Raw genomic sequence first — 19,940 nt, forward strand, 5'->3', positions numbered from 1 at the left:
AAATGTTGTCCCTCAATATTTGCAGGTGACTCCGGTTACCCCAACCTATCTTGGCTGCTGACCCCTGTGAGGAATGCCAGGACAAGGGCAGAAGAACGTTACAATGAGGCACATGGGCGAACCTGAAGGATTATAGAATGGACCATGGCCTCCTGAAGGCTAAGTTCCGGTGCCTCCATCTAACAGGTGGATCCCTGTGCTACTCACCCAAGAAGGACTGCCAAATAATAGTGGAATGCTGCATTTTGCACAACCTTGCCCTGAGACGCCATGTGCCTTTTCTGCAGGAGGAGGCTGGAGATGCCTATGTGACAGCAGTGGGTCCTATGGACAGTGAGGAGGAGGAGGCAGAGGATGAGGATGAGGACAACAGAACAGCAGTCATCAGACAGTACTTCCAATGACACACAGGTAAGACAGTGTTACTTCACATTTCATTGTAATTATTTTTAATATCTGTGGCACTGGCATGCTGTTATTTCCCACCTCTATGCCCACTTACTGTACCCTTTGGCAATTAATTTTACAGATGTTGGTGCCTCACAATATTTCCAGGTCTGAACACTGCAGCCAGCTACAGGTCATTAACATGTGCTCATTTACTGTACTGTTGAATTGCATTGTTTGAATCTTGTTAAATGAATACAATTTGTGAAAATTTTTACATACTCCATGTGCAATAGGCTGGGGTGATAATGGAGGAAGGTCCAGGGTATTGTTCCAGTCTATTTGTAGCACATATGCATTGTCCATGGGGACATAAGAAGGGGAGCAATGGCAGTTCAAGGTGGACACAAAGGTGACAAACCGGAGAGTCTCATTTCCTGGCGGGGGTCTTGGCAATAATTTCTGTCCTCAGTCTGGATCGCATGGAACGTTTGCGGGGTTGTTCTCCTTCTGGGGGGGTTTTGGTGGCCTGTTGGCCCTGTGGCGGGGCCTCCTGTCCACTAGCGCCAGACGAGTTGGAACGCAGTTCAGATGTCTGGCTAGTGGCAGGGGCCCGCTATTGTGAGACTGCCTCCCTCATAATATTGGCCATGTGTGCCAGCACCCCTGCTATAGAAACTACAGTGGTGTTGATGACCTGTAAGTCCTCCCTGATCCCCTCGTGCAGTTCATTCTGCAGCCGCCTGTTCTCCTGCACATTGTCCAGGATCCTGCCCATCATGTCCTGGGAATGTTGATATGCTACCAGGATCTGTGCAAGTGCCTCCTGGAGAGTCGGTTTCCTGGGCCTGTCCTCCCCCTGGCCCACAGCACTCCTCCCAGTTTCTCTGTTGTCCTGTGCCTCTGTCCCCTGAACAGTGTGCCCACTTCCACTGAGCCCAGGTCCCTGATTGTCCTGGGTATAAGGGGTGTCCTGGGGTCCCTGTAGAGGTGGACACACTACTGATTGATGTGTCCTGGGGACAGAGGTATGGGTACGCTGGGTGGGTGCTGTGGTGGTGTTTCTTGATGGGTAGGCTCTGTGGTGGTGTGTGACTGTGCCTTCATAACCGACTGTCCAGAGGTCCCTGATGGGCCAGGTTGGTCCTCCAGATCCTGAAGTCCAGAGTTGCTGTCATCACTGTAGGCCTCTTCTGTGGTGGGGGGGCTGGATAGGTTGGACTATCAAACACTGACAGTTACAGATAAATATGCATGTACAGTACATTTGAGGATTAAGGGAATGTGAACCAATGGAACTTTCATAGGATGCATAGCAAGATGCTGTACTTCAGATGTCATATGTTCTCTCTGTATCGACAACAGATACGTCTGACTTGTGTATGAATATATTAATTATGTGTACATTGTAAAAGTCACCTACAATTGTTTTTCCACATAGTTAACCTGGCATGAGGAGAGGAAGGCAAACTCTAGTGTACCGCCCAATAGTACACCTGCACACCATGGAGGAGAGACATATTATATAGATCTATCACCTGAATAGGCAGACAATCAAAGACCTTTGTGATCAGTTGAAGCCAGATCTGATGCCTACCATTCCCAATCCCAATAGCATTCCCCCCATCATTCAAGTCATGTCAGTGCTAGACTTTCTGGCCACTGGGTCCTTTCAGAATACACTGGCCCTAACTGCAAGGATGACTCAGACCATGTTCAGTCTAGTTTTGAAGGATGTACTGTGTGCATTGTTGAAACACCTGGACCGCTACATCAGGTTTCCCCAACGTGAGGATTTGGCCCATGTGAACATAGAGTTTTATGCTATGAGACAAATTGCCCATGTGGTTGGAGCCATCAATGACACCCATGTTGCCAATGAACAGGTATACAGGAACAGGAATCTCTCTTACCTCATCAACACCCAACTGGAGTGTTTGGCCGACCAGTACATTTCAAAAGTCTGTATCCAGGATCAGTCCATGATTCCTCCATCATGCTCAACGGTAATATCCCACTGTTGATGACACAACTCTACACAGAGAGGGACTGGCCTGGTTGGTAAGTCACATTTTACATCTGCGTTTGTTAAGTTGCTTTCTTGCTATCACAAATGTGCATTTCCCAGATATATATCTTTGTGTTGTTATATCGATTCCTTACAGGGACTCATGCTATCCAAACCGTCCTTGGTTGTTGACACTAGTGAGGTACCCAACCACACCAGGGGAAGTCTGCTACAATGAGGCCCACAGAAGGACAAGACATGTTGTTGAGCAGACTTTTATATTCCTGAAGGCACAATTTTTCTGGCTTGATTTATCTGGAGGAGCCCTCCTCTACACACCCAGCAAGGTATGTCAAATAATTGTTGCCTGCTGCATGCTCCATAACCTTGCCCTGAGACTCAGATACCATTCATACCAGATGAGGGGGAGGCAGTGAAACATGTGGGTGGAAATGTAGATTTGACAATTGATGATGAGCCAGATGAAGATGAAGCTGGAAACTCCAGGGCAGATCTCATTAATCAGTACTTCAACTCACTCAAGGTATGTGATGTCCTCTTAATGGTGATATTTCATTTTGTAACCTTGAATTGATGGCTGACATGTCACCTCCTATTTATCGTCATCCATGAGGTCTTAGGTAGCTCCAATGCCAATGAGTCAGTTGTGCATGCAGTTTGTAATGTAGTATTGTATACAGAACAGAGTTGTATACAGTGTCCTGAATTGTTACCGCACATGCAAAGTCACACCTCTGAAAATGACTTGTCAGAATTGGTGTATGTTTACAGCTATTTCCTAACCCTCAACTCTGTCAATCTCAGATTTGCTGAGTTTCTGTTTGGCTCTTCATCATTGGCAATGCAGAGGCAGATGGGAATTGCAGGCATACATGAGAAGTAGTAAAGGATTAAACCAGGTACTGATTGGCAAGAGTATGGGAGTGTAACCAATGTGAAAACAACAAGTGATGGACAGAATGCTGAACATTGTCAAACACTCACCCCCAGTCATAGATCTGGGTTTAATCCATCATTCTTTTGCTCACCATGCCACCTCAGTTTGGACCCAGCCATATGCAAATCAGTCTTGACCCTGTTCCTCATGGGAACAGTCCAGACTGAACTGCCAAGCCAGGTCCTCACTGGACCGGAAACAAGCATCCTGAGACTGGTTTCGGGGTGTCACCCCTCATCAGCCAGGCTAGCTTGAATCCAGTGGCATGGGAAGCACGGGACCCACGTCTGGGCATACCCTTCCCACTTAGGGCGACAAAGCAAAAACAACAAGTGATGGACGGAATGCTGAACATTGTCAAACACTCACCCCCAGTCATAGATCTGGGTTTAATCCATTGTTCTTTTGCTCACCATGCCACCCCAGTTTGGACCCAGCCATATCCAAATCAGTCTTGACCCTGTTCCTCATGGGAATAGTCCAGACCAAACTGCCAAGCTGGGTTCTCACTGGACCGGAAACAAGCATCCTGGGACCGGTTTCAGGTCCAAACTGGAATGGCATGGGCAGCAACAAAATGATGGATTATACCCAGATCTGTGACTGGGGGTGAATGTTTGACAATGTTCAGCATTCCGTCCATCACTTGATGTTTTTATAAGTGTAACCAATGTGGCCAGACTGTCAGGACACTGGGGTGGAAGTTGTTTTTCCTCCAAGTAGACCTGTTTGGTACTAGAGGTGGTCAAATGGTGTCATGCATGTGTCCATATGTGTCTGACATGTGAAAATGTTGAACCAGAGCCTCTATCATCATAATGATTTCTGTTGTATGTGACCTACCTGTAACATAGCTATCAGTGTTTTACTTCTTTGCAGACAATTATGCATCTCTGTGGACTGTCACAGGTGAGTGGCAAGCCTACAGATACATAGCCAATGTAAGTGAAATGTACCTGGAATGGGGACATCAGTACTGATATTGTCTGTATCATGGGGTATGATTATTAGGAAGCTAAGGTATGGGTATGTGATAAGACTTTACATGGTGTTACAAAGGACCAATCTGTATCCCTCCTGGCTTGTAGGAAGACTGACATGTCGCTAAATTCTCTATCCTTTGTGTGAGTAGTGTATGACACCCAAGCTGACAATCATAAGTCAATAGCAGTACTATTCTCTCTGTTGTTTGCAAATCTAGAAATACATGTATGGAGGTGTAGAATGCAGCAGTATTGGCTTATGTCTATGTTACAGCATTAATGTAATGAGTCTCCTTGTGCTGGAGTACACATGTGATGTCCATAGCAAAGCTTGTACTATACAGAGGTACATATTGATTCTATAGTTGGCATACATGACAGTTGTACCTGGTTGACAAATGCCACTTGCACAGGACCTCTGTTAAAGTATATTTATTGGGGAGTGCACAACAATATGTGTGAATAGTAACCAACAAAACACAAAGTAAACAGTGAAGGATTCAGTCATGATGGTTGAAATCATCAGGGTAGATGTTACTCCATTAGGAAGCTCAGTGTCCTTACACCACAGGAAAATAGAATTAGGTTACAGAACAGTCAACAAGGGTGTATCTGTGGCACAGAAGGGAAACCAGTCAGGAGAGGTTTACTTCCTTGCAGTGGGTTTGGTCTTGGCATCAACTTCTCCCAGATGTCTGGGTGGACATCCATGTTTGCGGGGGGTTCCTCTGCTACAGAGGGTAACATGTCTGAGGCATGTCTTTCCACAGGCAGGTCCTCCATTCCACTGGCAGCCGTAGCTGTTGAAGGGCCTGAAGAGTCATTACTAGTGGAACAGGGCGTGAAGATGTGTGGTAGACCTACTCAGCGTAGTAATAATGTCCCTCAGCAATGTAGCAATGGACGCCAGGATGGCATTTTGTGCCTGCCACTGCTGCATAACTTCCTGGTGGTTGTCCCTCTGCAGCTGTTGGATTTCTCCCATCATGGTGACTACCTGCCCCATCATGTCTTGGGAATTTTGGTAGACTCCTAAGACTTGGGAGATGGGTTTCTGGTCAGTATTGTCCCTTGGAGCTTCCATCCTCTGGCCCATACCATCCCTCTCACACACCATACCCCAACATGCCTGTGCCCACTCCCGGTGTTGTCAGCACCATCATTGTCGGGGTAAGAGGGAGAGACTCAGATACTGGGGGGAACACAATGGATGAAACAGTCCTTGGGACAGACATTTGGGAGTGAATGGTTGCCTGTGATGTTGATGCAACAGGGAAGGGGAGGAGTCACTGTGGCAGGCTGAGGCTGACAGTTGTTGACTAACCAGGTGTCCTTGATGGGCCAGCTTCATCCTTAGTGTCCACACATCCAGGGGTGTTGTCCTCACTATGGCCTTCATCTAGGGGGTAGTGGCAGTCTCTGGTATCTTCTCCATGGTGTCAAGGGTACCTGTGGAAGAAGTGAAACACAGAGTTGCAGTACATGTTTCAAATGATGTTTCATTTAGAATATTATTGATGTTGTGTGTGATGCACACAGTGCCTTAACATGATCCCCAGAAATTACAATGACAACTGCTGTAAAATCTTACTTAGTACAACATGAGACTCTGTAATTTCAATACCATACACCATGTGTAAAGATGTTTATATTGGTAGTAATTAGACTGCTGATACCATCTTTTGTTGTCTGACTATTGATATGGGTGTTCACCTTTGTTGCTTAGTGAAGTGTCTAGCGTAATACATGGCACAAACTAAGCTGGACACTTCACAATAGTGTCAGAGTAGGGGCACAGCAAGTGAGTAAGCAATAGACATTGACCTCTATCTGGATGTACTGCATGTGCATCCACTTTGCCATCCAAATTTCCAGCCTAGGTTAGTATATTTCAATCTTAGGTATTTGTTCTAAGAGCAGTTTGCTGGGGCACTCAGCTGGTGCTGTGTTTTGCTTGTAATCAAAGTGGGAGTGAGTCTTTGCATTGCTGTCATTGCCATAAACTGTTTAACGGTTGGACATTCATACTGGTTTAGAGTGGTAGTTTCACATGCATGACATCTCACTTTCGGGTTTTCATAAAGGTGAGATATTTCCTCCTGAGAGTTGTGGTGCTATCGGTTCACAGTACTTCACATGCCATTCCCAGAAGCTGCGCTGCCAGATGAGTTTAGTGGACATATGGCATGGAAGTGAGGGGTATTAGGACATTTGGACAAAGGGCTGGTGGGTGGTTTGTTAATTGAGGTGGGATAAGGTGGTGAGGGAGCCTGCAGAAAAGAACAATTGGGTGACATGAATGTTGTGGGGACTTACCAGACTTCACTCCCCCAGGTATTCCTGTCAAGCTCTCAGGATTCAGTATGACCAAGACCTTCTCTTCCCAAGATATGAAAGTATGGGGAGGAGGCGGGGGCCCACGGCCAGTCTTCAGTACCGCCAGCTGGTGCCTAGATGCCATAGAATACACCTTCAACTGGAGGTCATTCCACCTCTTCCTGATGTCCTCCCTTGTGCTTGAATAGGTGCCTACAGCATTGACCCTGTTGACTATTTTTTGCCACACCTCAATTTTCTGGGTTATTGATGAGTGCTGGACCTGTGTTCCACCATGACAATTTCATCCACCAGGACCCTCAACTCATCATCCGTGAATTGTGGGTTCTTTTGTGAGGACACAGTAGAGGTGGTGAGGACAGTGAGGTAGCATTAAAGGAAAAAGGCTGAAAAAATGTAAGTGATGAGGTATAGGTGCTGTGATGTGAGTGGGTGCAGGTTGTTGTGTGTTGTGTGGAAGAGTGAATTGTGTGTTGTGCAGGTGTGTGATGTATGCGTGGTGCAATGTGTATAAGTAACAGAAGGTGTTTTCCGAAATCTGTGTGGGTTATTGCTCCTCTGAGGCTGTGTTTGGCATTTTGTTTGCAAAGGATTGTGGGTTCTGTAGGGGTGTGTAGAGTGTGCAGGTGTGTCGTGTGTGTGGATGTGGGTCAAGTGTGGGGTATTCAAACTATCCAATGTGGTGTTGTGTTCAGTGTAATGTGAGTTGAGACTTCAGTGGTTCACACCACCAATGGTTTTCCACCATGGAAGAACCGCTGTTGTGATTTGTGGATCATAAGATGAGAGGAGGATTTTTGTCGGTTTGGTGGTGCTGTTGGTGGAACCGTCTCTTTTCCATCCTCCAGTGTTCTGGCAGTTTTAAAAAATTGGCAGTTTTTTGGCAGACTTCACAGTGTAACTCTTAATACAGTGGAACGATTACTACCAACATGATGATCTTTTTCCGGCTGCCACTGTGGCAGTCCTCAAAAAAGACAGCCAAAACTAACTTATAAATATAGATTTTTTTAAATCTTTAATTTGACACAAGAACAAATAAAATCAAATAAGGGGAACCGGAGATATGCATTTTTAAACAATAAATGTTTTTTATCGCCTTGAAACTGTAACCGCCACTTAGGAAATCTGATCGCACCTCGACCAGCTCAAAGTCAAAATATGAGGCAGACCACAATGGATCCCTGCTCTTCTACAGCAAGGGGGAGGCCTGGGTCAAAAGTTTACCTTTGGACTTAGTCATTTTTTCAGAATGAGTTTCTCAGTGGTACGCAGAAGACCTTGGTGAAAACTTCCACCTTCGATCTTAGTTGATTTTTCAGGACAGAAATCTTAGTCCAGGCCAAACTTGAAACTGGAGGTGATGTCCCTGGAGCCCTCCTTGGATACGCTGCTCGGGAAGTCCCGCTCAACTTTTAACATTCAGACTTTGTCACTTTTTTAGAGCTTGTTCTCTCCGACGTCAAACAACCCCCCGCAGCAAGCCGATTTCGAGTCAATGTTGTAGGATTGCCTACCCAGGAGTCCCTGGTGAAATCCTGGAAGTCTAGGGCTCAGGAGCTTTTCAGCGGGACGAACCTGCAAGTCAGGCCGGGTCGCAGCCAGCTTGACTCACAACGTTGAGTCGGTCCCTATATTAGAATTTGTTTCCAAAAGTGCTCCAGCCTTCTCCAAACTTCTGGATGTTCTTCCAGAAAGTCTTTGAAGGTTCTTTAGGAGTCCACAGCTCACCCCAAGGTTCAAGAAGCTCTGAATTGCTTCTTAAGAGTTAGGACTCCAACTCCCAGAATGCACCTTGTTCAAATCCAAAAATGAAGAGTGGACAATGGTCAACTGCTCCGTTTCCTCAGGTTTTGATGCAGTGGACTCTGATTAGCTATTTTCTACCTGTAGCAGTTAGTCCATTCTTGAACCAGATGAAGTCAGGCAAATTCCTTTTTGTGGTGAAGCCTAAGTGTGTAGCTGGTGCAGTCCTTCGGAGTGCAGTGTCCAGGTGCAGGTCAGGGTCCCAGCAGGGCAGTCCTCTTTCTTCTTCTCTTGTTCCTAGAAGGGGTCTGAGGTGTGGATGCAGCTCTTCCATATTTATCCTTGCTCCTGGTGTGGAAAGTACGGTGGAACTCTTGACCAATCACAAGCAGGTCCGTCACCCTCTTGGATGACCACTTCCTGGGATGTGTGGCAAATATCAATCCCAGGGAGCAACATTCCTCAAAAATCTAAAATAGCAGAACTTCAATCATGGAGGTTAGGTCTGACTGAGCCCAACCACTGATGTGACTAAGTTCCTTTAACACATCCCTCTCCAGCCCTCTCCTAATCTAACTAGGGGGGCGTCTGGCTATCTGGTTTTACAGGAAATGGGGGGTCCACTAGTAGGTCCAGATGTCCTTCCCTAGTTTGAAGTCTGGTTTGGCTGGTTCTTCCCCCATCCTGTTTCACTATCTGCTGAGGCAGATCTCCTCCCCCAGGCACTTCCTTTATCCTCATCCCCCGCCACTTCAGGCTGCCAGAGGCTGGCCAATCAGAGAAGGGCACTGCAGGGCTGAAGATGGCAATGTTCAGGTAGAGTTCTAAATTGAACTGGAGCCCATTCAATACTATGGGGGAAAACAAATGTGGCTATGTTTCCCTCACCAGGGCTTACAAAACATCTTCTATAAGGCCTCTGCTCATAGTTACATTGTACCCCATGGTGAGTTATATATAAAAATAATGTAGTTTAAGACTTTGGAAATACTTTTAATTCTACAGTAAAATTTGAGGTTAACTTTAACTTAAAAGAATCCAGCAGGATAAGCCTGCCTTTAAAATTACTCTGGGAACCACAGCACTGCACCAATGAGTGCACCACCTATGCTGGGGTCCCTAAACCTACATGCTCTACCATGTACTAGGGACTTATAGGTAGGTTGATACAGCTAATTATAATTAGCTTAATTTGCATAATACTTTTGCTCAGAGCACAGGCCCTTAGACTGGTTGGCAGTGCCCAGGGCACCATCAGAGTAAACAAAATACCAGCCAAAGGAACAATGGGGACAAAAGGTTAGGAGTATTCTGTAATGAGCCCAGCTTTCCCACAGGCCCATACAGAGACTCACCATCTCTGGGGCTAATGGACAGCCCATCACAGTACCTTTAATTTGGAAGAAAAACTAATTGAACTTGGAATTGTTTTTTCTCAACGCTATCCAGGCAAAATTCATAATAACCTCCGCTGGTTCTCTATGTGGTCTCCGTCTCTGATACTTCTGTATAATCTCAAAACCTTTCACCTGTGGGATTTTAGTATAAAGAGAAATTACATCAAGTACTACTAGAGATTATGTTTCTGAATCAAATGCTAAGTTATTATTTTTTTCAGTGATATCACATAAGCATGATGGTAGATTGGAAATGAATGGGCTTAAGAAAGTATCAACCTATTTTAAAATAAGTTTGAATGAGAAATCACACATATTTCTGAGCCAGGGACTTCTCTTTGGAAAGATTATTTTTACAATATTGATTTTTATAACTGTTTTAATTTATATTTCATATAACCATAGCAACAAGCCCCATTGCGCAAGGAGACAGGAAAAGTATCGACATATTAAGGTAGTGCAGAAGAAGTCCTTACAGATATGGCTTGACTGTCTGTCATATGAGTTAAGGGTTGTGTTACTGGAGCAGTCGCATCTGTCATCCTGGATGTTCAACATGTCAGCAATCAAATGCGGTGTCTTCATCTTGGATTGTTGTGTATCCTACAAATCATGATACGCCCTCCAGTGACCCCATACCTTGATAAATTTCCATGGACAGCCCCGGGTCTGATAGGTCACTTTCTCTGCAATCATGTAGATGGGGAGTCCCAACAATGCATAGCATGGATTAACAGGGATCTGAACCTCAAGCGCCTCCCCTAGTTCTCCAAGAATATTAGACCAATACTTCTGAATATGTACCACAGCCACAATGGATGCATAGAAGTGCCCCTGCCCGTCTCGCATCTTAGGCAGCTCAGAGCTGGGGCCCTCCCAATTTTATGGAGCCTCACTCTACCATAGTAAATTCTATGTAGGATTTAAAACTGTTACCCATAGTTGGATACATATGTCCACTTTACGTGGTTGCATAAGAGCGGCCTCCCAGTCAGTGTCATCTGCGGACCCAAGGTCTTCTTTCCACCTCTCCCTCAAGCATCTGAGAGTGCCAGGCATGTTGTTAGTCAGGGATTTGTATATCTATAATATTGCTTTCTCTTCAATTTGACCCATAGGTAGCCTCTCTTTCAGCAAGGCATATTCCAGAAGGTCTGATATGTCTGGCCAGGGACTCCATCATAAGGGCAAACAACAATGGTGAGGGGGGTACCATTGGTGTGTGCTTCTCGCTATGGGAAATTCCACTGATTGACCCCCGTTCACAGGGAATACAGCAATGGGCTGTCTCAAATGCTTTTTGGGTGTACAGATGGGGTTCACCCACTCCCTTATGGTATCGACTCAGACATGGAGCCTACAAAGGTTGAAACTATTTGACCTCTTGGGAATAAAGCCTGTCTAGTCCTGGTGAAACAGGGATGATATAATTGCCACTAGGAGCATGGCGAGTATCTTGGCAAGGATTTTCTCTTTTATATTCAAGAGCAAAATCGGATGGTAGGAATCGCAGTCCTCAGGGGGCTTTCCATCCTTAGGAATTACCACTATTGTAGCCCCATGCAGATTCCATCGTAACTGGAACATTCGGAGACAATAGGAGCAGAGAGTGTCAGTATTTTTCTTGAAGTGCTCTACCGGAAGGCCATTTGGTCTGGGCGTGCAGCAATGGGCACTTTGATTTCTGACAGGTCTATGTCCTTGTATAGGGAATCGCTGCCTTTTACCGACAATTGTGACAGGGGGATGGCAGTCAGGTAGTTCTCATCTAGGGGCATGTTAGTGGATGTGTGCATGTGGTAGAGCTCATAAAAGAGCTTTGCAAATTTGTTAGCGATCTCAAGGTCAGTACTATAACTAATTCTATTGCACCCCCTCGGTGGTATGCACCCAACTCACTTCCATTCCGTGCTTCCCCAGGCAAGGAGCCTGCCTGCTCTGTCCCACGCTTCATATAAGCAGTGCGCACTGCCAAATCTTGGGTCTTTGTCTCTGTTGCACTAATGCACGGTACTCCTTTTGCAGGAGCATGAGTTTCTGCTGGGTGTGTGGGTTTTTCGTAGCCCCAGGTGTATTTCTAGGTCAAGCAGTTGCTGTTTCATTAGCTCCATGTCTAGCCATTCTCTCTTCTTTCGTTTGTACGCTATAATGTTTTGGGCCCTATCTCTGAGAACTTTTTTGTGTGTCTCCCAGATCGTCAAAGTACACCTTGATTTCAACTCTCACTGCTCAAGCTATCATCTTTTAGCTTCCAGGCATTCAATAGGGCTATGGATGAAGCCAGAGAATTGCATGAGTGGAAGCGTCGCTGACCTGGATTTTTGATGCCTGGAAGACCTAGGTCTCGTACTAGAGTTTTGTTCCCTGTTTTGGGATGGCCGTTGTGGTATGGAGTGTGTATCGCCTGCAGGATCAGGTGGGGAGTCTGTTTTCCTCTTCGCTTCCCAGCTAGTAAGCCACGATCCCTCTGCAAGCCATTCCAAGCCTCTTCTGCAGTTTGAAAGATGTGAGCCTTTCCTTGCAAAAGGACTTTCAGTTTGGCTAGGAAGAGGAAAATGTATTTCAGTTGGAGACTGCACAGCTTGGATTTCACTGCGTCAAAGGTGCACAGTTGGCGCTGGACTTCCCTGATTAAGTCAGGGAAGATTTGTATGATTGTCATGGCGCACCTCCTTCACTTTTCTAGCATCAGATAAGATTAGATTGCAGGCTTGATTTGTTGCTCAATGCTCAGTGGGTGAGTAGTATAGCGAAGCAGGTTGACAATCTCTCTTTGGGAAACACTTAGGTGAGCCAATTACTCACGAACTTGACTGAGTTGGGCCTTCCTCTGGAAACCCCACGAAACGTAAGTTATTTCTCCTTGCTGTTTTCTGCGTCTTTGAGGTTTCACATCACATCTTTATAAATTACGCGAGCCTCTGTGTTCTCTTTTCTTAGGGTGTGGGCAGCGTCCGCCAGGTCTGATATCCTTGTTTCAGCTGTTGTCACTCTTTCTGCAAGGTTTCCTAGATCGTGTCTGAGGAGGGAGACTTCTGTTCTGACTTTGTGAATTCCACCCTCCAATGCTGCTGGGGAAGACTGTATGGCCTGCATCAGGGTAGTGTTGTCTGGATTAGACTGTACCGATGATTGGCCATCTTCCCCGCAATGGAGGAGACCACTCTGGCATATTTCTCTACCTTCCCCTGATGAGGTGGGGCTGTCTTCCTTGTCTTTGGTCATGGCTGCCAGATATATGGGATGCAGGAGTGCTGGGCCCATACCTACTACTGGCAATGGGGGCATGGATGTAGTTGCTGGCGTGGGCATTGATGTAGTTGCTGTATGTCCAGCCAGGGGCCAGAGAGGATGGACAAGGTGCAGTTGGGACACAGGGGGACAGACAATAGGGGACAAAAGCTTGACAGACAAGGGGGACGTGGGTGGCACAAATGATGGGCTGGAAAGTAAGGAGTTCAGAATCAAGCAGTTGCCATATATTGGGATGACGAAACCTTTGAGGGCCCATTTAATATTGGCTAACAAGGAGAAAATATGGATAGAGTAATATAAGGAGATGTTCAACATCTTCATAGGGAGCTGCTCTTCACAGAGGGTTTAAAAGGGGAGGAGTACGAGCTGGCCAAGAGACCAAAGGTTACCATGATGAGAGAGAAAAGGACTGTAGCATTTTTAATATATACGAGTGCCTATTACGAGAAGTTACCTGAACGTTGAGTTGACCTGTTCAAATACATAGACGTAATACGCAGGACACAACTGACTTTTGGTGGGTATGCCTAGGCTCATTATGATGAGGAATACTTGGTGAGGTTGGTGTGGGACACAGAAGCGAAGTGGGGGAAATCAGATATGGATCCATGGCAGCATACCATGGGCTCTGCTAAGTTAGGGAAGACGAGTTTCAATGCTATCAGTCTGCCCATAGTCTAGGAACCCTTTCAGGAGCACCCCAACTGGGTGGGGGTGGGATCAATGACCCAAGGTCACAGAGGACCCGGGAGTGCATGCTTGCTCGAATTACAACAAGGGAATGTGTACCAGGGAGTACTGCAAATTTAGAAACAAGTGCTCCAAGTATACAGGCAGGCACGCACTTATCCACTATTTTGGGAACACAAGTGGGTATAAGGGGCATAGCTCAGGATATTGTGAGCAGTATGCAAGTGGCCAAGTGCCTCACCCACAGCAACAGCAATATAACAAACAGAGATGGGAGAGGGTCTCAGGGACCTTGAGCAAAATGCTCTTAATATGGTTAAATTGTACAGGTTGGAATACTGGCTAGTGTTTTATGATTGGTCAGTTGAGGCTGAGATCCTGAGAGAAGATTTCAGCAAAGCTTTTTGACTGGGGTATGAGGGCCCCTGGATTCAAAGGTAGGCTGATAATTTGCTGCAAAAGAACATAAAAAGTGGAGTACAGGGAAAACCAAATAAAGACATTTCCCAGGGGAGAATGGTGGGCCCCTTTGAGTATTGGCCACTGGTGGACATAATTGTATCACCTATAGATGTGGTGCCTAAAAAAGAACAGGGACAATTTCACTCAATCCAACATTTTTCATGGCCTGAAGGAGGGTAAAGGAGGGTTGGTAAATGATTTCATTCCCAATGAAATGGTGTCAGAGTCCTAGTCACTAGTGGAAGTGGCTATGGCCCTTGTGGTGTCAGCAGGCCAAGGGGCTCATATGGCAAAATGGCATGTCAAGGCAGCTTTGCGGCTTCTTCCAGTGCATCCAGACGATTTTCAATTGTTTGGCAAACATTTTGAAGGCAACTGTTATGTAGACAAGCGCTTGCTAATGGGATGTTCTATCTTAGGCAAACTGTTTGAGTGCATCTGTTTTTGCTTGCAGTGGGCCTTCATATGGCATAAGGGCAATAAGCTGGTGATACACTACCTTGATGACTTCTTTTTCATGGGGGTACCCAGCTCGTGGACTACCAGAGTCCGTTGGTAATATTCCAGGAGCTCATTGGTGATCTGCGTGTCTCCGAGTAAGGGATTGTTGTTTCAGGGGACTGAATCGGATGCAGAACAAATTAAGGAGAGGTTGCCAAAGGAGAAAAATGAAGGTCTGCAGACATTATTGGCAAACATGTTCGCCAGAGAGATGGTTAAGGTGAGGGAAGTGCAGGTCTTGTTGGGTCACGTAAATTTGCTTGTAGGGTGGTCAAAGCAGTGAGGATATTTTGTAGGAGGCTAGGTTTGGCCTTTGCAGGGGGATTTCACTTACACCATCATGTACGCATATTGGCAGGGGCATGGAAGTGGAGGTTCTTCTTGGAATCTTTCAATAAAATCAGATTGGGCCAGCAGGACAATCTTGAATGGGATGTGCAAATATTCTTAAATGCTGCTTGGGGTTTGAGTTTCAGTCTGGTTTTGCAGGGTTGTTGGTGTGTGCAGGAATGGCCAGCCCCGTGGAATAATGGGGGAATACTTTTCTGAAAAGTATCAGTGTTGTAAAAACGGGGTATGGCCAGGATGGTCGGACTCTGTGAGGAGCTCTGATGCGAGCCTCAAATGTTTCCTACATAATACTATGTGCCAATGGTGAGTGGAGCTGTGCCCTCACTACAATGTAGTTTGGGAAGCACTACGAGTTGAAACTCGGTGTGGAAAGGCCTTGATCCGCTTGACTGCTACATGAGCAGCCTGCCTGAAGGCAAGAGCAAAGACCCCCTAACTGTGGCTGATCCACAGCTCCTATTGGTGACTAGGGTGGTGCTCTGGGTGAGAACTGTGATGGGGTGTGAGTTGCCATTGGACCAATACCACATTGCCCACACATCTGACTCCTCTGGAGGATGATCTGTGAGCCCACCGGCCTCGTGGCAGTGAGAGGAAGTGCAAAATGGTGAACTGCGTAATGCATGACAAGACCTTCCCGGCACGTCCCTGAGCCAAGGCCTCCTGCAAAGCAAAGAAGTGCATGGCACTCTACAGTGTGGCAAGAAGTTGCACTGAATACCAAACTATCTATACTTAATTGCACGTTGTATATAGTTCACTACAGCCAAACATACATTCAAAGATCATCCGTAGAAGATGAAGAATAGAAGAACTATTTTCCCTGTGGCACTTGCTAATCAATTTCACAAATGTGTGACCTATAATTGGTATCAATAAAACCAGTTCTACCACTTGTCAAACATCCAGAGCCTAAATACACATCCTTGGCTGGGACAGTTAAGGACCATGGCTCAGAAGGTAATGGCCTGCCTCTTAGCATGGAGGTCCTACCTGCTGACCACTTAGAAGGGGTTAGCTATCTAGAAGTAGACAAGAATAGTTGGCAGAGCAAAAGATACCTTTGACATTACTACCTCTTGATACCAGGAATGGATTTGCCTTTTCACAACCAGGACCCTCCTAGACAGCCACCCTCTAGCCACAGTGGTAGAGAGAACCAGGTTTAACTTTGTCAGTTAGGAGTGAAGCCCCTTTAAATAGGGGAGTGATCAAGGCAGCAGCTGGTATATTTCATCATGAAACAGATGTAACTAGATAATGGTGAAGTAAGGAAAAGAAGAAGATTGATAAAATGAGTAGCATGGGGATGGTGCTTGTGTGAGTGCCTGTGGGATGTGTGGTGCTTATGTTTGCCATGTCCACTCTTGTGTGTTGATGAGTGTGAATGCTGGTCTGATGGTGTGCTTGGGAAAGGCTGAGGTACAGGGGATTGGGTCTGGGTGGAGGAAGTTGGAGGGGGGAGGCTGGACACAGGGACAATGGCTGCCATCAGTGCTGAGGCCAGAGCCTGAAATGCACAGAATGAATGCCCTCCAGGGATGCATTTGTTTGTTGCAAATGCCTCTCAACACCCTTGATGGCATTCAAAATGGTAGATTGCCCAACAGTGAGGGATCTCAGGAGGTCAATAGCCTCCTCACTGAGTGCAGCAGGGCTGACTGGGGCAGGGCCTGAGGTGCCTGGGGCGGAGGAGATGCCCACTGACCTGGGTGAACGGGCACCGAACGCACGCTGAGGGGCTGATGGGAGGGCAGTGCTGGTTGGGGGTGGCGGCTGTACCTGTTGATGTGGTGGGCACAGAGGTGCCCGCCACCGCAAGGGAGCTCCCATCAGAGGAGGAAGCGCTGCCCTTTGTGTATGCTCCTGTCCCCATCGTGGAGCTCCCCTCGGCCTCCATCCTACTGGTGGCTTCAGACTACGTAAATTCACCCTCCAGGGCCATGTGGGATGCAGCTCCCTCCTGCTCCAGTGCCACTGCTCCTCCGCCAGATGATGCTAATGCACGCAAGAACAGGGTGACAAAACAAAAAGAGGGGGAAAGACAGAAGAAACACATGTTCAGCGAATGCAACATTACTACTGTTGGCGGACACAACACACAGGGAGCCGCCCTATGCAGTAAGCCATGCACTAACAGTTCCTAGGAAATTCACATGCCCATGGGGGATGATGCCTAAGCTCAATCGCTGCACACCTGGATGCCACAGGAGCCTGACTAGGTGTAGATGGCTATTACCAATAGTGGGGTTGGGGTGCCACAGAGCCTGCCTAACAAGGGACCTAGCCTACCAAGTTCGGCCCGGCCTAGGGGAACCCACAGCCCACTTCCCAAATCCAGACACCTCGTAAAGCACGCCGAGTCAGCTGAATGAAATTGTACTCACCCCCTTGTGGCTGCTGTGATGCCCTCAAGCACCCTTCCAACTCCGGATAGGCCACTGCCAGGATCTGGTATATAAGGGGGGTCATGGTGCGACGGGCACCCCTTCCACGTTGGGAGGCCATCCCCAGCTGGGCCTCCCCCGTCTTCTTGCTCTAGCGGCGCAGGTCCCCACAGCTTTTCCAGCAGTGGGTGCTCCATCTATGGTAGACCCCCAGGGTCCGGATGTCCTTGGCGATGGCATGCCAAATACCCTTCTTCTGATGGGCGCTGACCTAGAGGAAAAGTGAAGTTAGAATGGATGTTACTATCCCGTACATTTCATCTTACGTATTGCCAAACACCTCCCACCCTGGGCCAGACATACATACACACACACTATCCTGACATGCTGGCCTGTCCCCCTCCCCACCCTCTTCCATTCACGACACTCCACACAATCATGTGCCATCCACCATGCTCACAGTGTACTCACCTGTTTGTCTGGAGGACCGTACAGTTGCGTGTACTGGGGGAGGACCCCATCCACCAGTTTCTCCAGCTCCTCCGAAGTGAAGGCAGGGGCCCTTTCCCCAGACACTGTAACCATTGCTGCTTCCAGACACAGGTCACAGCACCACTTGCAGTGTAGGTCCTCTCCTGTTGAAGGTCAGGTATCAAGTGAGGGAACAGATAGAAAATGGCGGGCACGTCTGCGGCAGTGCGTACCGTCACCATTGGCGTACATTGTCATTGGCTCCAGGAACCCAGAGGGCCCAATGTTAACCAATGCTGAATTGCGCCACGGTCTTCAACCTCCTACTGCGATGGTGTACTACGCCAGCGCAGTTACCTCATTTCCCCTTGTCCCACCTTAAAGGTCAGACAGATGCCATTTCAGGGGGCCACATGGCAGGGAAGAAAACTGTGTCACTCCTATTTAGGCCTGGAATACGGACAGATAAAGGCAAATAGCGAATTTCTAAAGTTTTAGCAAATAACATATTGTGATACCTAAGTGTTGGATGACCCACTGCTCACTGTTCTCCTCCATAGGGCATGTCTGCTGGGGCAGGTGATGAGATGGCGGCAGCCGATGGTGTACAGACCCCTGGTGGACCTGTCGACAATGGAAGAGAGACACATCATTATCACTTACAGACTTGATTGTTCAACAATCCTGGAACTTTGTTCCCAGTTGGAGCCATACCTGATGTCAGCTATCCGCCAACCCACAGGAATCCCCCCTCTAGTGAAGGTTCTGTCTGTACTCCATTTCCTGGCCAGTGGGTCTTTTCAAACAACAGTGGCCATGGCATCAGGGATGTCCCAGCCAATGTTCTCTAATGTGTTGTCCAGAGTGTTGTCTGCCCTGCTGAAACACATGCACAGCTACATCGTTTTCCCTCAAGTGGAGGATTTGCCAACAGTGAAAGGTGACTTCTTTGCCCTGGGACATATCCCCAACATCATTGGTGCCATTGATGGTACACATGTGGCATTTGTCCCCCGCAGGAATGAACAGGTGTACAGAAACTGGAAAAGCTACCATTTAATGAATGTGCAGATGGTGTGTTTGGCAGACCAGTACATCTCCCATGTGAATGCCAAGTATCCTGGCTCAGTGCATGATGCTTACATTTTGAGAAATAGCAGCATCCCTTATGTGATGGGGCAACTCCAGAGGCACCGTATGTGGCTAATAGGTGAGCCTGAAGTCCCCACATAAATTCATTTGGGGTTTGGGTATGGGAGATTCCGTAATGTTTGGAGGATGTCTAACAGTTGTCCCTCAATATGTGCAGGTGACTCTGGTTACCCCAACCTGTCATGGCCCCAGTGAGGAATCCCAGGACAAGGGCAGAGGAACGCTACAATGAGGCACATGGGCCAACTAGGAGGATTATAGAACGCACCTTCGGCCTTCTGAAGGCCATATTCCAGTTCTTCTATCTTACAGGTGGCTCCCTATACTACTCACCTAAGAAGGAGTGCCAGATCATCGTGGCCTGCTGTATGTTGCACAACCTGGCTTTGCGACACCAGGTGCCTTTTCTGCAGGAGGATGAGCCTGATGGTGGTTTTGTGGCAGCTGTGGAGCCTGTGGACAGTGAAGAAGAGGAGGCTGAAGAAGAAGATGTAGACAACCGAAACAACATCATCATGCAACACTTCCAGTGAGCCACAGGTGAGAAGATGGAACTGCTTCCCACATCTCATACTATTGTTGGAGCTAGCCTAACTCTGCCATTTTCACTCTGTGTATGGACCCTGACTTGTTACTTTGCCTTTCCATTTCACAGATCTGGGTACCACTTTGTGACCTCTGCTGTGTTTACTGCTGGCCTACAGCTGTGTAACATTGGTATGTGCACAAGTACATTGACATTGCTATATTCCAGAGGTTTTGCAATTACACATTTGTGAAAGCAGAGACTGACTCTAGATTGTTTTGTGATTCAAGGGTGTTTATTTCTGTACAAATGAGTGGAGGGGGTGTGTG

The 19,940-nt window shown here is 47.1% G+C and overlaps 1 protein-coding gene across 1 annotated transcript in view; it reads left to right on the top strand.

Annotated features, from left to right (window-relative positions):
- Nucleotides 1-10,269, top strand: part of LOC138301569 (olfactory receptor 6B1-like) — a 161,653-nt gene extending 151,384 nt beyond the window's left edge. The window contains exons 4-5 of the mRNA XM_069242087.1: nucleotides 2,815-2,939; nucleotides 10,222-10,269. Of these exons, the coding sequence (XP_069098188.1) occupies nucleotides 2,815-2,939; nucleotides 10,222-10,269 (173 nt within the window). The remainder of the gene's footprint in view (nucleotides 1-2,814; nucleotides 2,940-10,221) is intronic.
- Nucleotides 10,270-19,940: the final 9,671 nt, after the last annotated feature.

The sequence above is a fragment of the Pleurodeles waltl genome, chromosome 6 (assembly GCF_031143425.1).
Source record: "Pleurodeles waltl isolate 20211129_DDA chromosome 6, aPleWal1.hap1.20221129, whole genome shotgun sequence".
NCBI lineage: Eukaryota > Metazoa > Chordata > Amphibia > Caudata > Salamandridae > Pleurodeles > Pleurodeles waltl.